We start from the raw sequence: 16,748 nt of genomic DNA on the forward strand, positions 1-16,748 counted from the left end.
AATGGTAAATCGCCAAATTTTTCTTCATTTGTGAGGGTGATCGTTAAATATAAGAAATGTTGTAATTGTGTTTTGTAGTTAATTCGAGATTTCGTTTCATACCAACATGATTTGGTTACCTTCAAACAATTTAAGTGGTAAACATAGTCCTATTTTAAACTGTATTTTCGAGAACCAAAGTCTAGAATATTTTGGCGTTACACATAATTGCTGGTTTTGGCAGCTCAGGAATGTCAATCGAGAATACCGTTGCCACGATTATAACAGGTACCAGAATTGATTGCTAGGAAATGCACCAAAAATATTTTTAAAAATTGTTGCTGGTACCGATAAAATTGAGTAGACTCTTAAATAAGTGAGAATAACATGTTTCATCGTGGTTTCGAACTGTTCCTAAAAGTAGACATATAACTGACGAGACAAAAGCTGCCAGCGAAAATAAATTTCATTGCACCGACCAAATCTAAATTCGCAACATTAAGAAATCGACTCATTTTTTTATGTATATAAATATCGACTTTGGCATCAAAGTTTTAAAAATCACAAACAGGTGTACTTTAACACGGGAATATTAAACAATGAATGAAATACTGTAAATGAAGCTTGCCTGAGAACAGATTTTTTCTTGTAAAATGTCTTGGGATCTGCGATTCTTTAGCAACATGGGATATATGGCTCAGTGGCGGCCACTTGGGGGGGGGCGAGGGGGGGCGATCGCCCCCCCAATACTTTAGAGAACAATGGTCTTTTGTTCTAAAACAATGGGAAATGTGACGTCATCTTATTAAAACAATAGGCTTGCCCCCCTAATATTTGACCAAGTGTCCGCCCCTGATATGGCTCTCCATTTATGTAAGATATGTGCAAAAAAGCAAATGGGCATGGGGAACTTAGGGACTTTTGACTTGATTAGGAAACAACTGGAATCTACAATAGAGTTAAAGCTGGACATTACATGCATTTTGCAAATAGACATCTAATTACTCAAAAACATACACGCTTCACATCGCATTAAATTTACTGGCCTTTAATACTCAGACTGAGCAGCGAAATAATGTAAGAGAGGGTACTAAGCGAAGGAAGGGTGTATGTTTTCATGTACCAGCGAAATGTTCCTGCAATCGAGAAATTTCAGGTCTTTAATACAGATTTAATACTAAGTTCCCTTGCTTTTCCGAGCTTTCTTCCAGCGCCCTAATACATTTATTGCTTGGTTGCCTGTTCTCGCTTCTCTGCAATTTTCAGCACTTTACCGATTGCAATAGTTTTTCCTACAAAATGACAGAGAAAATGATTTCAACAAACAGCCTTTGTTAAAGAAAATTCAATTCAGAGTTTTAATTGTTATCCAGCCAATGAACAAATTACACCTTAAAAGAAGAAATTGAGAAGTCATCGTTGTCTGCAAAGATCTTCACATATAGTACACCAACCCCAACCCACCCCCTAAAATATCAATTTGGTCTTGATATCAAGAAGATTTTGATTCACAAAGTTTTAGCGCGGCATCGATGCAAGCTTAAATGAAATTTTACTGAGAAAGGAGTCTTTAATCACGTCATCTATCCAGACAAGCATCATGTGAAAAATCTTCTCATTGAGCTGCGAACAGCAATCAGCCAAACATGATTATTTTGTCTTATTTGAACAACTTGGACTTTGAAGAAAAAAGTTGCTTTATCTGTCTAATTGCCTTAGTTAATTTTTCTGTTTATGCATTATAACTTTGTATCTATTTATAAAAGGTTCCTCGTGGTCAAAATTTGTATGTACTGAACTTTATCTGATAAAATGAAAAAACGCGAAGAGTATAAAACACAGCCGCCACAAGGGGTGATAATCGTTACCTTCATCTCGCAGTGTAAAGCGTCCCATTGGTTGAAACTTAGCGAAAGTCTCCATGCAGATGACGTTTGAAGTTTTGAGACGAGCTATACAAATTTGATCCTGTTTAACGAATCTGTGAAAACGCACGAAAAATTAGTAAAAATCTTTAATAACTCTTTTTAAATACAAAAAAATTTAGTCAAAAAAATATATGAAGTTAGTAAGGATCAATAAACAAAGACAGATAATTAAGAATTATTCATTAGCTTAAAACAGGCAGTTTAATATCAATGCAGAAACTCTTCAAAATATTCAAGAATCAGTTTATGAAAATATTGGTGCCAAATCAATATTCCGTACACTAACTGAAATGCTTTAATGTGCTAGTTAGGGAAAGAAATGACGACGGGTTTTTACTAATTTAAACAAAAATGTGCCATGGAGGAACAACAGTTAAAGACTTGCCTTGGTTTGTTTTTGCTTCTGTCGCCCGTTTTTCTGTCTATGGTTGCAAGTAAAGACTATGGAGGAAAAAACAGAATACAGTTCATTAAGAAAACCGGAAAGATTAATAATTTACGAGATTCGATATAATTGCATGAGTATCGTGAAACCCTATCACTTGGAAGCACACTGCTTAAGATTAATTGAAGGATATCACCAGAATGCGATGTAAAACTCGGTGTATGTGCAAAGGAAGAAACGTTGTAAGGCCGAATACTAGAGCTTAATATATCATCTTTTGAAATCTTTTCACGTGTTTCTATCAAACAAACGGCTTTATGATAATCAATGAGTGATTATACTTCAATTGAGTTGGCAACCATGATACCTCCCCCCCCCTCCCTTAAATTGTAAGCACTTGCGCTTGCTACTTACAATCAGCGTTACTTCTTCAACAGCATTGTGTAGATGGAGAACGGCCGTATATCCAGGGCATATTATTGATTTGTGTTCTAAAATCACGACCTGAAACGGACAAACAAACACGCTGCAATCAAAAGATTGAAACCTTTGGAAGATGGAACCACTGAACTGCATAAAAATCCTGTATACAATAATTTAAGGGTTGGGTCCAAAATACCATATTTATTATCTCTACGAAAAATTTTGTCGGAGAATGAGGAGAAGGAGAATGAGGTCGATGATCTCTGTCTATTTTGAAAATACAGGAAGAATTGACAAAACAGGAAAGAGTGGGATAGCTGATAATTACTAAAGATCATAATAAATATTAACAGATGAACTCATGATTCATATGCTTCAATAAAGACATGTAAATCTATGCAAATTTAATACCTGTGCCTCGAATGTTCTTCCGATAGTGCAAAGTGCATCTGCCGAACAAATAACAAACCCTGGAAGTACATCCTAAGAGACAAATTTGCAGTATTAGAAAAATGTCATAACTTATAGCCTTAACTCAATATCGTAAACAAAGGTCTGTTTTCTTGCCACTGAAATCAAAACACCACCCATATACAACACAAAAATTCCGATCAGCATTGTATTAATCCGACTAGCATTTACTGTATAATTATTTTTATTGGTATAACATTACATTATTAAAACCATATAAAACAGTGACATTGCACAAATTTCAAACATTATTTTGTTCCTTCGGAAGAATCAATAATTTTTGCAAACAGTGGCAGGCAGGTGATGAGAGAGGAAGGAGGATGCTCCCAATGTAAAGAACGAAGTATTGTCTTCAAACACTGCGTCAAAAGAATTTCAAAATAAGACCGTTGTCACTTACTTATTCTTTCAGCCAGTAATAGGACTGGAACCTTATATACTTATTATGCCAATTTTGCAATTTTACTTTGCATATAATCAGCAGTAAGGCCGAAACAATCGGTCAGTTCATAATCAAAATATGAGACGCGCACTTCCGTCTAGCTCTTCTCTCATGCACTCATAGTCACAGGTTCTATTTAGTCATCCATAAGTCCAAAGTGTAACAGGAATATCCTCCTTTCCATTATTAACCTCGTATCATTTAATCCCCCTGACGCACTTTGTTACACGATATGTATTTCAGCACGTAGTTAGTTTAGGACTTTTCCTTTTGATGAAATAACAGAAAACATAACGAATTTCGATTTTCTTCGTCAAACTTCTTCGGTAATGATCCCGCTACAAAAGGAGGGGAGGGGTCATACAATGCCAACTTGGAACAACAGGGTATATTTATCTTGTAGACGGCGAGCTGATTTGGACGGGTTCTGATTTGAACGATTTAACAGGACAATAGCTTCTATAATTGACACAAAGAATACATACATCCTCTTCAACACCGGATAACTTCAATTTGACATTTTCCCCTGCTCGACAAAATGTCTTCTCCATTTCATCTGGGCCAATTATATTCGTTACCTTTACTATGTGCTACAAAAATGAACGCAGGAACCGTTAGAAAAATTGGTTATATAGCTTTTGAGATACCTATCATGCATTTGTAGGACAGAGTACTATGTACCATTAATCAAGATATACCCGTATAAATAATCAGAAGCATTAAGCGCAAACCGTCATTTGAAACCGGGCGCATAACAACTCGCTATATTTGAAACGTTGTTTACTTCATAATGTGGCTGTTTTGGATAAAATGTGAGAGATCATCCAAAGAACAAAACGCATACTGCGTAAGAAAAGCCTATATCATCAACGGGCCTTTATTAACTTTCTTGACTAAAAACGCAGATAGAGCATTGTATCTGGTGACTGAAAAAGGAAGGAAGAAATTTGCAAGCCAAAATATATGTACTGACACGGAGCAACTGTGTTTTCAAAAGCTGCATAGAGCTTCCGCTTTTTCATGCCACTTGAAGACACTGCACATGTTCACAGTGCGATAAAAAATTAAATATAGAATACAGTAATCAAAGCAAAAGTAATAACAAAAGCGGTACATACATGAAAATAAGGTAATTTCTTAATAAATGAATGATGCTTTAGAGAAAGGACAATGAAGCACTATAGATTGCAGAATGTCAGAAGAAGATGCATTTCTTGTAGAGGAGTGGTAGTACTGGGTATAAAACTGACAAAAAAGCGACAAAATAAGCTCACCTTATTAGGCATCATGGTGAATGCCTCTCCGCGTTTAACTGTCCCTGACTCTACTTTTCCTATTACCATTGTACCCATGTCCTGGCAAAACAGCGTTCAACATTTTCAATACACTATTACATCATACTACATCGAAATATCAAGGCAAAATTCGTCATTAGTGTTGAGGCAAATCATCATCCATCACCTCGGACGAACAACCGAAGAGACGATTAAAAAATTATCTGTGAAAATTGTATCATACCTTATATCTATCACTGACTAAAATTTTAACTGGTCCATCATAAGGTCTTCTAAAGGAAGGTAATTGATCCAAAAGATCTAAAAACGATGGGCCCCTGAAATTGAAAAAAAAAACAAATCTATTAAGAGCGAATTCTGTCTAAATTAAGGCTAGAAACAGTATAATTGAATGTGTTTATAAGGAACAAGCGATCCCCTTTCGTTTTGGTAGGTTCATTACTTATAAGAAGATTGAAAAATCTACGGTGATTCATCCATAAATTTGACTTAAATTTATTGTTATATTTATATATATGTGTATACCTAAAAAGACTGGATTGGCTTTTAATTCAAAAGTCACGCCAATCTCGTCCAAACAAGCACAATTTTCTTGTGGATGGCGAGCTTTAGACAATATTGTACTTGGCGAACTTTACCTTAAAACTTCGCATAACGTAAAAATCTAAACAAAGGTAAGTAGGATCTTGTGAAAATGAAACAAAAATAAGAACAAAATGATAGGAAAGTATGAAAATGGATACGTACGAATACCAGGGGCAGACTTCGGGATCAACAGGGTCTTTTAAATTTGCACCAGTGAATCCAGAACAGGGCATAAAAGTCATATCTGCAAAATAAGCAAAAAAACGTGTGTTAATGCACTGAAGGAAAGAGTTGACATGTGTTAATGCACTGAAGGAAAGAGTTGACATGCATTGATGCAATGAAGGAAAGAGTTGACTAGTTCTGCTGCCTCTAAAGAACAACAAAAGAAGAGGTTTACATACTTTGAAACTCTTAGAGCAGACTCATATCACATATCACAGTGCTTAAAAGGTACAATTACGTTTTCATCAAAAAATAAAGTCTACGTGTACTTTTCCCAAATAAATTAAGATTATTTTGCTAACGATCCCTCAGATAGGCATCTTCAGATTCGACGCGAGGTTATCTTAATGATGTTGTGTGCATAGATGTGCACATCATTTTTAATTTTTTTCAATCTTGAGTTTAATTTTAATTTTTAATCTTTAGCATTCGTCAGTAAAGTTCAGCAAAAAACAAGAACTAAATTACCACTTGGTTTGAACCCAGTCTTCTTTAAAAATGGAACAAGTTTCGATTCAATATCTTTATACCTGCAGCAAAAATGACGAATGAAACAATCACCAACAGCATAAGTTTAAATGTTACAAGTAAAAACGGAAATACCAAATGTATTTAATACTTAAGAAAATTTTCATTAGGATAATAAATCAAAAGTGCAAAAGTCTGAATAACATCCAAGAAACATTTGAACCCAAAACGCTCTCTGAAGACTATAATACACAATTATTCTATGTCCGTTCCCACTTTAAACAAACTGTAGTTTTTCACCAGATTACTTAATTATCATAAATTATTTTTACAATATATTGCTATGCTAGCTTTCATAATTATGCGTAGGTTCTAAATGTCCTGGTTTCACCTCTGATCCCTTCTTAACAAATTGGCAACATTACTTCTTGCTAACATAGATTTTCGAACTATTCTTAGTTCTCGTGCTTCTATGTATACATAAAAAATAATCTTTTATTTCTCCATTTTTCTTCATCTCAGCTTAAGATTTCCCTTATATGCTTTCATCATTCACTCATTTGCTCTCCTCATTCTAAAGTTTTTTTGTAACGAACCCATTTAAGGCGCGAATCTAGACCAGCAGCACGGGTTTCAGAAAACCAGTTAGATTCTTAGATCAATGTTTCACTGTGAATCTTAAATTGGTTTCTAAAATTTCAAATGTAACTATTGCTGCATTTCTCCCCGACTGATTACAATTTCTCTGTTTACATACGGAATGAAGCCCTACACGATAAAAGCAGGGTGTAAAACGATAGAGAAATAGCAGTGAAATGAATAGAATTGTTCAATCTGGTGTGGACAGCCGTCCCTTGATTCTAACAGAGTTTTTTAGCTTCCTAATCCATCTTTTATCCCAAAGTATCCGAGGAATTCAAAATCGCGCTAATCAGTCGCCACATGAAAGTGACAGTTCGCAGTATGCTATCTATGCTCCAGTATTGTAACCAGCGGCTATTATTTTCTGAAAACTTTTGAAAACCTGCGCCTATATGTTTTCCTTACGCAAAGAAAACCGGTGCCTAAGAAGCACATTCAATATCGATATCCATATATTCAAAGCGTGGAGGCATATTTTAACTGAAACAAAATAAAATATGGATGCTAATTAGAATCTCAGGTTTTGTCGGAACAATTCATGGAAATTGGAATCGAAGCTATAAGAAGAGGATAAAAGGGCATGCTAAACAGGATAAAATTTTGGCATTTTAGATAAAGTGAGACAAATAAATCAAATTTGACTAATTTCACGAATTTTCACTACCTGTGCACTTTTAAGTGAAATCATCACACAGGGTGCTTACTTTAGGATACGATCAAAAAACCTAAGTGGTAACGGGGAAAGCACCCCGACACCTGGCAAAATTTTGGCTAGATCCACCATAAACTTTGGCGCCTGCATGCTTGAAGCCTTGCATACAGTAAAATTCCGATCGTGCCCGCTGAATTGCAGTCTTATCACGTGAAGGAATTGAAACTGAATTTACCTCTCTTCAGCCCAATCGACGGTAGGGTCATCCATTTTGTTTAAAAGAACGACCAGGTACTTCACGCCTGCAGTCTTTGCCAACATAGCATGTTCTCTGAAATAAATGACCGGAATTATAGCATATAGAAATACTAAAGATCAAAATTTAAGAAGGGTGGCAGACAGTACACATGAAGGCAAACAGACAAATAAAACAGGTATATTTTGGAAGAAAGTCTCAAGCAAATTACGACATCAATTTGGTTCGTTAAATATGGGCAGTAATTAAAGTTATTGAATAAGCCGACAAAATAAAACGGCAAAAACAGAAAGATTTTGTTGTCGAGTAACACAATTAAATTGTTGCTTGATAAATTTTCTACGAAAAGTAATCGTTTGATAGAGTACAAAAAAACCGTTTTTTGTGACAATCGAACTGTCGAACGAGATAACTGATGTTTCCTTGCATCAACTACGATATCTGAAAAGGCATGATAAACAAAATACCTGGTCTGTCCTCCTCTTTCAAATCCTGTTTCAAATTCACCCTTTCTGGCTGAAATGACCTGAAAAAGCAAACGTGAATTCACCATCTACACCTGGCTCTTTAAAATCTTTCATTGCAAACAAAATGCATCAACCTCATTTCACTGGCAAGAAATTGGGAGGGACGAAATTTAATTTTGTTCTAGAAAAAAATTCATTTTGAAAAAGCTTGACAAGACTAGCAATTACACCTCTGGTGCACAAAATTTTAAACATTTTTCCTTTCCTTTCAACTAACGATACTTTGCTTAACTTTCTATTTCCTGCAAATATCGTAGTTGTCTGTAAAAAATTAACAAAACTGCCAAAGTACATCGTTCTAGTGTTCAAAACATTCAAGCAGATTTCAAAAAACGAGATAATTTCTTCAATAGAACTTGTAAAATGCATTACAAACGTACCAAGACGCCAAGATCTGCTTGGGCTGCACCTCCAATCATATTTGGTACAAAACTCTTATGGCCAGGTGCATCCAGCAAAATAAAGTGCTTGTTTGGTGTGTCAAAAGAGGCTCTGCCAACTTCGACAGTCTTTCCCTGAAGAGAAGTCACAATAAACCTCACATCACAATTAATTTGGTTTTAAAACAGGTCCTGCAAAATTAACGCACTATAAATATAAAATTAACGCAATATAAAATTTTCGTCATTATAATAAATGAAAATATAATGTTAAAAAATTGATACCAGAAGTACAAACCTTTTGTCTTTCTTCTGTGTTTGTATCGAGTGCCCACGACAAATACCTAGCAAAGAAATAAATTTCCAAAAAGTTCATTTGATAACTGAGAATTTGCATTTTTTCGAGCTTAAAGGCAATTGACGGATAGTAAAGTGGCTAAAGTCACCTGACAACCGACAATTGGCCAATCAATAAGCGTAATCCCACTCAGGCACTTACTGATTGGCCAACAGTTTATTGACAGATGGCTTAAGTCACTTAGATATTTGTCAATCGCCTTTAACTAAAGTCGGACCAAGTTTTGATAATCAGGGACAAAAACTGAATATCTTTATACCACCAGATGCAACTTATGAACCTCTCAAGTGAAGCACAAAATAAGGTAATTTCTCAGCTTCTCTTACCAGGTCTCCCTGTTTTTTTCTTTTGCTTCTCTTTCATATTTTTCTAAAGTTCTTTTGTCGACTTGGCCAGTTAGATACCTGAAATAAATAAGAATGAAGCATAACAACTAAGGCAAGCATAACATTTCGACACTCCAATAACAGTTCAGCCAAACAAAAAAGAGTTTGTTTTGCAGATCAAGTCTACCTTTGGAGATGAGTGTTTGCTTTGTTTGTGAAGAATATTCAACTGTGAAGAACGTGCCATCAAAATCACACATTTGTCTTGGAGAGAGGCACAGTTACTTGTATTATAAATAACCCATCACACAGCTTAATGTATGAGTTTCGACTCTGTTTTAGAGATGTATCAGGCCTTGAATGACCTATAAATAAAGGAAACTATAGAAAAATAGTTTTACAGATTAAGGAACATTATCTGCTGCAAAACCATCTATTTAAAATACAAAACACTTACAGTAAATGGCCACCTATTGTTGACTTGCCAGCATCTAACGCAAAAGTCAAGAGAATATTCAGTTAAACCTTCAATAGAGGAATTTATGCAATAAAAAAATATTTGTATGTGGTTCTGAAAAAAGTAGGGATGTACCGGATATCCGGTAGGCCGGATAATCCGGCGACGGATCGCTGATTTTTTGAAAATCCGGTTCTGGCCGGATTTGTTTCCCAAATCCGGCCAGTTGCCGGATTTTCCAGAACTTTAATCATAACTAAGAAAATTTGGAAAACCAAGTCAGACTCCCTTCATACAGTGATTAAAAATGGATTTTCCAGAACTAAACAATATCGACGATAAAACAAGCGCATTGAAAACAGATTTGAAATGAAAGTGCTCGTCATCACGAAACAGGAAGACTGGATGATATAATTCACACATTTGGTCCAGGGTTGCCAGATCGGCTTTTTAGGCCAAATTTTTCATTTTTGGTTTTTAGATTTAGATTGCCTGGAAAAATTATTTTTTGCTTACGACTTAAATTTGACCTTGCCTTTTCAGCAGACGTCCAAAATTAATAAGTAATTACTACATTCGTAGAATAATTAGTAGTTAACTACAAAGTGTTAACCAAATTTCAAATTTTATCACCTAACCTAAATATTATCTTGATTTTAGCAAAGGGTTTTGGAAAAAAGTAAGATTCTTATCTAAGTTAGGAAATTATCTAACGGGCACAAACGTAGAAATATAATCAGTGCCTGCTCGATGGATTCTTGAGAGAGTTTTTGATTTGGCCTTTTTATGAGCATTTTGTCTTAAATTGCTCGCCAGCCTAGCCTTCGTTTGTAAATTCAATCTGGCAACCCTGAATAGGTCTCTTTGATCTTCTCGCTTTACATTTTTTCGCAAAGTGGCTTAAAACTTTTTATTACTGAAAATTCTATAAATGGTCAGATTATCCGGTAGAATCCGGCCGGATATTCCACGAAAAAATCCGGCCAATCCGGTTCCGGGCGGATTCTGAAAATCCTGATCCGGTACACCCCTAGAAAAAAGCAGACATTTTGAAACATGTTTCTAAACCATTTTGTCAGACACTCTTCATAGTATAAAACGTCAGAACATAGATTGAAAACTCTACGCTAAAAAAAAAATACACCCAATTGGGGATTGAAAAAGGCCAATGAGAAACGCGACCACATGACTGTTGAGGTTGCAAAATAAGTGCCACTAGCCTATTGTTTACAGTACAAAAAAGGCCCTTTCGTCAATTCAAAATAAACCCGTCCTGTTCTATACACCAAAAGCATGGAACACTCTGTCTATGCAACATTGAGCACTTTCTACAAGACCCCTAAACAGCAATTTCAAATTGTGATACATAAATAAATATATTTCATAAAGGCAGGTTTATCAAACTTCTCTCAGAGATGCGAGACTATCAATCATTTTTAGCGTCTTAGTTCAACCAAAGCTGTTTCTCATTGTTTAAAAATAAATGTGTTTCTGACAGCAAATTGTATTGTTAGTCAAGTACATGTATAACACAGTTTTTTTTCCTTTTGAATTATCTTTCTTTGAAATTCTCTTTCCTCATCAACTGGGCCTCCCTTGTAAGACTTATTTTTTCAAAAGTGTTCAGAAATAGCTGACAGAAAGTTGCAATAGTTAAAACCAAGTCAAAAAATATCAATAAACAAGTTATGCAGAGGAAATTGTTAGAAAATTATGCCATATTTTTGATGTGATTATTTCTTAAGTTAAAATAAATAAAAAGTAAACAAGTTAAACCTCTCAGTAGCTCTGATAAAACTTTTATACTTGGGTGAAATATCAGTATACATTAAACAGTTTATTAAACTGTTGTTTGTCAGTTTTAACGTGGCAGATAGCAGTATTTCATGTTTTTTTTACAAACTGCTTTGCCATGGTTTTGTGTCCTGCTCCCAGACCTTTTTCATTCTTTACACACAATTCAATTCAATTCATGAAGATTCAAGCTTACTTACAGTATACAAATCTATCAATATAATTATACAAAGAACAAGCTTTGGAGACACCAGAAGGCAATGGAGCCGAGTCCCATTTCCTCAACTAAACAGACAAAAAAATGAATCCTAATTATAAAGGACAAGTATATAAATCACATACCAACATGTCCAATAAATACAACATTTACATGGTCTTTAGAATCATCAAATAGTTCATCAATGGCATCTTTTTTAGCATCAGATTTTGAAGCAGCATCATCAACTGGACTTTCCCTGCTTGGGGATTCATCATCTTTTTCTAAATATAAATCATTCATCATAAAGACTTTGGTTAAAGGCAAGTGACTCCTTGCTTGACAGATAACAAATACTTAAAAACTCATAAGAAATTTTTTATGAACTTGCTATGCTAACATGCATAGTCTCAGAATGCAAGTAATTAAGCAAGGTAATGACAAAGATGTATTCTAATAGCCAGACAGTTTTCTCGTTTCCTCACTATTGTATTAATTTTCAAATACGCCGATAGATTCTGACAGTTACCAAAAGATAGAAGCCATGTGTCTACCTTCTGAAGTCTGTGATTCTTCAGTATCATCCAAGTCATCGGTTTTTGGTTCATCTTCTTTCACTTCTACTTCCTCTGCAGTGTCTTCCCAGTCTGCATTCTCCTCCACTTTAAAAAATAAAGTATGAAATTTAGTTCATACAATGTCCACTACAATGTCCAAAATGGCCAGATTGTCACTGCTTGGACCTTACCAAAGTTGCTTTTAAGGAGCTCTTTCTTATTGCAACATCTGGGCGGAACCATGTTTACTTCCAAAAACTTGAAAATATATATCGTAAGCAAATCTGAAAGGCTGACAGTCAGTAAAATTCTTTCACAAGGGTGCTGTCAGTTGTAATAACTGCTCTTGGTTGGAATCGATCCAGCTGATAGCACCAAAAAAACAATCATTCCACTGAGCCAAACAACTCATCACTTTGTAGTTTTGTAAGTTCTCAATCTTATGACACAAAATGGAAAAAGCTCTAGCTACCAGAATACAGGCCTTGCTCTAAGCAAAATGAAGGTGCTCAATAAAATTAGCTCCTAAGAAACACAAGACACTCTATTTCACACCTCTAAACAGAATTGCTGAGTTTAGTCATTCATCGTATCTGAATTGTAAAGTAGTTATTTTTCAGAGTGAAGTTATGTAATACACGTCTGTATTGTAATTGAATAGGTCTATAAAAAAAGAATTGCCTTGATAGCAACATTCGAAGAAATGTTGCAAAAACTAGAAGCAAAAGTAGAAAGCTGCTCCTTTTTGGCATTGATAATAGGGATTGAACTCCCATAGCACCACACCCTTGGGCCCTGCATATGATATTTTGTGTGGTATTCATTTGCATACAGCATCATGTGAACAGGTCTCGGACAATATCTACACACATACATTTTCAAACGATGGAATTTTCAAATTAGTGAAAACCAATCTTAACTTTAGCGTCCAAACGGAAACAATGCACTTTTTTCATAGCCACTTTTAGATTGTACCTGTATTTTCACAGTAGTTCAGTTTCTCTTCGCATAGTCGTTGCAGTGACCCATGGGTAATCAAATTTAAGGTAATAAGGTAATGGTATGGTAATAAGACATACCTTTTCCCTTTGTAAATATACCAGTAGTATTAAAAACTGGCTTATTATTTTGGTTTGTTTACCTATGCAAGAGGAAATTGCCTTGGACTGGAAACCTATACCCGTTTTACAAGGTTTCTACCTTCAGTGATACCTGAAAGATAAGCCTGAAGCTTGAAAGGGAGAAATTTTTGTCTGCACACCTATATGATAAATTCTTAACATTCTCTTATAATATGCTACAATTTTTACATATTGTTTGACATTGCCACACCCTTTAGTGGGTGGGATCATATTCTGCACCGTTACGCTGACTGTGGCTATTTTATTATCCATTGCACAAAGGCAGTTAGTAACAAATTTCACCTTAAAATAATGTTATGCTTATTGTATACCTGTAATGTATTGATAAAGCTGCAAATACTGTTAGTATTAGGTCCAAAAAGAGACTACCTGTGAAACCAGTGCTACCTGTCAAACACCATAAGTTACAAAATGAAATACAACAATAATGCCTTTTCAGAATTTTTCAGATTTACAGTTCCTGCTGCTGTTTCTATAAATAGAACCTTTTATGTCTGTCAGACATGCAATTTGACATCATTTTTGGATTCCTCATAGCTGAATTTAGAAATAAAAGTGAAATATGATATGTTCTGGTTTAATCTACTTCTCTGGTATTAAAGGACAAGTGACACACTTTTCACCCTATCTTTTCTTTTCATTAACTTGTAGATCATCATTTAAAAGTAAGTTTTTCCTGGTTTAGAACAAAAAATTCTAATCAGGGGGCGCAGGGGACGCGATTTTGCTTTTTATCACGTGACCCTATGACGTACATTGTGATAACTCGGAATTTTCCTGTAATTAATAGAGAGTTTACGAAACACGACGCGACAGGTCCAGACGAACTGAATTCGTTTAGAAGCGTGCAGTAAACGTTAATATTGCACTGTATACCAGTAGCAGCAATAACAAATTATCACAATCTACGTCACGGTGTCACATGATTCATTTCCCGCCATAATTTGAAAAGGGTTTTTAAGTAGGAAAATGAAATCCGAATAGAAAAATATTTCAACAACACTCTCATACAGCATTTTACTTTTAGTTAAAAGAAGAAAAAAATTTGGCGCCAAAAGCGTGTCACTTGTCCTTTAAAGTACATTTTGTAGTCTTCCTCTGTATGAAGATTCAAAATGGCAGATTCTTAGGGTGTTACCTCAGAACTCTTGAAAATTCATTTGAGGATATCTCAAAAAGTACTAAAGATAACAATCTGAAATTTTCAGAATGTTTTATTCCCATTAGTAAGTACATAATATGTGGAAAGTAGAAAAATCTGAGATGGTGGGTGACATTTTCATGTTTTTCTCAGTGATTTGACATGGAAGTAAGATCAAAAGTCTAGTTAGATCAAAACTTCAGAACTCCAATTTACTTTGCTTTAGCCCTGAGTAGCAACATATCCTGTATCTGAAACACAAACCTTTGCTATTATTTTCAGTTTTTTCCTCTTCATCTCCTATTGCTTCTTTTTCTTGCTGAGGTTGTGTTGAAGCTGCATCTGTTGCAAAAGATAAAAAATTTAGCCTATCGATTCATCATGAAAATAGATCAAAAAAACTAGACACAACATTTTTTACATACACTTTTTTCACACAATACACTGTTGCCAGCTATTAGTTTTCTTTTTTGATGTTCTTTCATCCCCTGTAAAGGGTGAAAAGCATAAGTTCTCCAGCATGGACCTTTCCTCTGGGCCGGCATACTAGTATGAGATTTGAAACATTTAGATTCAAGCCTTTCTTTAAATGAGGGAGCACTGGCTATTGCATCAAAACTCATACAAAAGTGACCAGGAGCATTTGATCACATGCACAAAACAACAATTGGGAGGAATAAATATTTTATCATCAAACATTGGACAATACAAGGCCAGAATATCAAAACACAGGAAACACAAGTAAGCTAAATGTACCAAATATCAATGGAAAATTGAACTGGTATTAACATTGGGAAGATCATCTGGTCAATTAAAGGTTTGGTACAACACTCTGTGATCATCTTGAAAAAACATCTACTTTCCTGACAAACATAAAATTTACAAAGGAAGCATATTTATATTGGGTATTTAATCTTTGCATTAAAGGGTGCATTTAAAGATCATTGGAACAGTTTATTTGTGCATTGTATTATATCGTTTTTATAAACATTACTGACACTTTTAGCATTGTTGATTTTTATCAGTGACATTGTTTATCTTTGCCTAGAGTGATCGCTGGTGCTGGGCCACTAATGTCGGCTTTTTCTAATGAAAAGGCAAATAGAGGAAAAAGAAGGTCTAAGGCCAAATCAAAGTCATTGAAAGCTTTGAAACAAAAAGGGTCAAAATATGGATTGATATAAAAATAAAAAAATTTTTTATTAAAAGAGCAGCTCAGAAATAACTTCTAAAAACTGCTGCAACAAATCTGAAGACCATCATCTGACTAACTTTTTTCTCGTAATATTTGTGCTTCATATGCAATAAAATTGCCCAACAGGCTTCAAATTCAATCAATTGCAGCCCCGGACTCTATATGCTCTCTAGTATTTCTACTGAGGAAGCTCATCCAATAAATCATTCAATACATACGAATTTGTTCATCTTCCTTGTCTTGTTATAATTAGAATTTCTGCTTCATAACTGTATCCGTATTTACTTCACGAGTAAAGAACGATTCTTATTATGTCTAGAGCAGGGCCCCTGGGCTCGATTAACCCAAATGGTCTGCATTGTACCTGAATAAAATCTTTGTTCGTGAAAAACAACTTTGTAATTTTTCATTTCTTATAATATTAGTGGCTTCAGATCTGTAAATTATGTTATTGAACAAAAATAAATTTTAATTGATAAGAAAAGAGAGGTAGTCCACAAAGCAAACAATTGGAAAAATTGCAAAACCCGGGAAATACGGATCAAACTATATGACTGCTTAAGTTTAATCAAATCTATAGCTATGGGTACCTGCATCCTTTTGTGGATCCGGCTGGCTCTTCAAAAAGGAAGGTACAAACTCCATTGCATTTACGTTCGGAACGAAAGGTTTGGCCGAAACATTTAGGCCACTGAGCGATTTTCCAATTCCGTCATCACTCCCACTCTGGTCAATAGATTCCCAGCTATCTGGTGCTTGGTTTTGATCGCCCATGCTTGAATTGTTCCTCAAGAAACCAAGGTTAGTTTATAACGAACAAATGATGGAATTTTACCCAATTTTTGTTCAGGCCTACCTTTCCGAAAATGAATTTGTATGGTGCAACAATTTTCGGAAGCCCTCGTGGTATGCCTCGTTTTCAGG

At 35.1% G+C, this 16,748-nt stretch overlaps 1 protein-coding gene across 1 annotated transcript; it reads right to left on the bottom strand.

The window, feature by feature from the left end:
• Positions 1–427: 427 nt before the first annotated feature.
• LOC135692284 (eukaryotic peptide chain release factor GTP-binding subunit ERF3A) lies at positions 428–16,748 on the bottom strand. The gene is made up of 20 exons (XM_065210384.2): positions 16,415–16,748; positions 14,894–14,971; positions 12,344–12,451; positions 11,936–12,073; positions 9,800–9,833; positions 9,343–9,420; positions 8,957–9,002; positions 8,659–8,793; positions 8,219–8,277; positions 7,731–7,826; positions 6,202–6,263; positions 5,671–5,752; positions 5,147–5,240; positions 4,903–4,983; positions 4,114–4,218; positions 3,127–3,198; positions 2,707–2,796; positions 2,293–2,348; positions 1,848–1,960; positions 428–1,271 (listed from the first exon to the last, which is right to left on the bottom strand). The coding sequence occupies exons 1-20, from the start codon at positions 16,596–16,598 to the stop codon at positions 1,204–1,206; spliced, it is 1,779 nt and encodes a 592-aa protein (XP_065066456.2). The 5' UTR covers positions 16,599–16,748; the 3' UTR covers positions 428–1,203.

The sequence above is a fragment of the Rhopilema esculentum genome, chromosome 13, assembly GCF_057945365.1.
Source record: "Rhopilema esculentum isolate cy_ngs chromosome 13, ASM5794536v1, whole genome shotgun sequence".
Classification (NCBI taxonomy): domain Eukaryota; kingdom Metazoa; phylum Cnidaria; class Scyphozoa; order Rhizostomeae; family Rhizostomatidae; genus Rhopilema; species Rhopilema esculentum.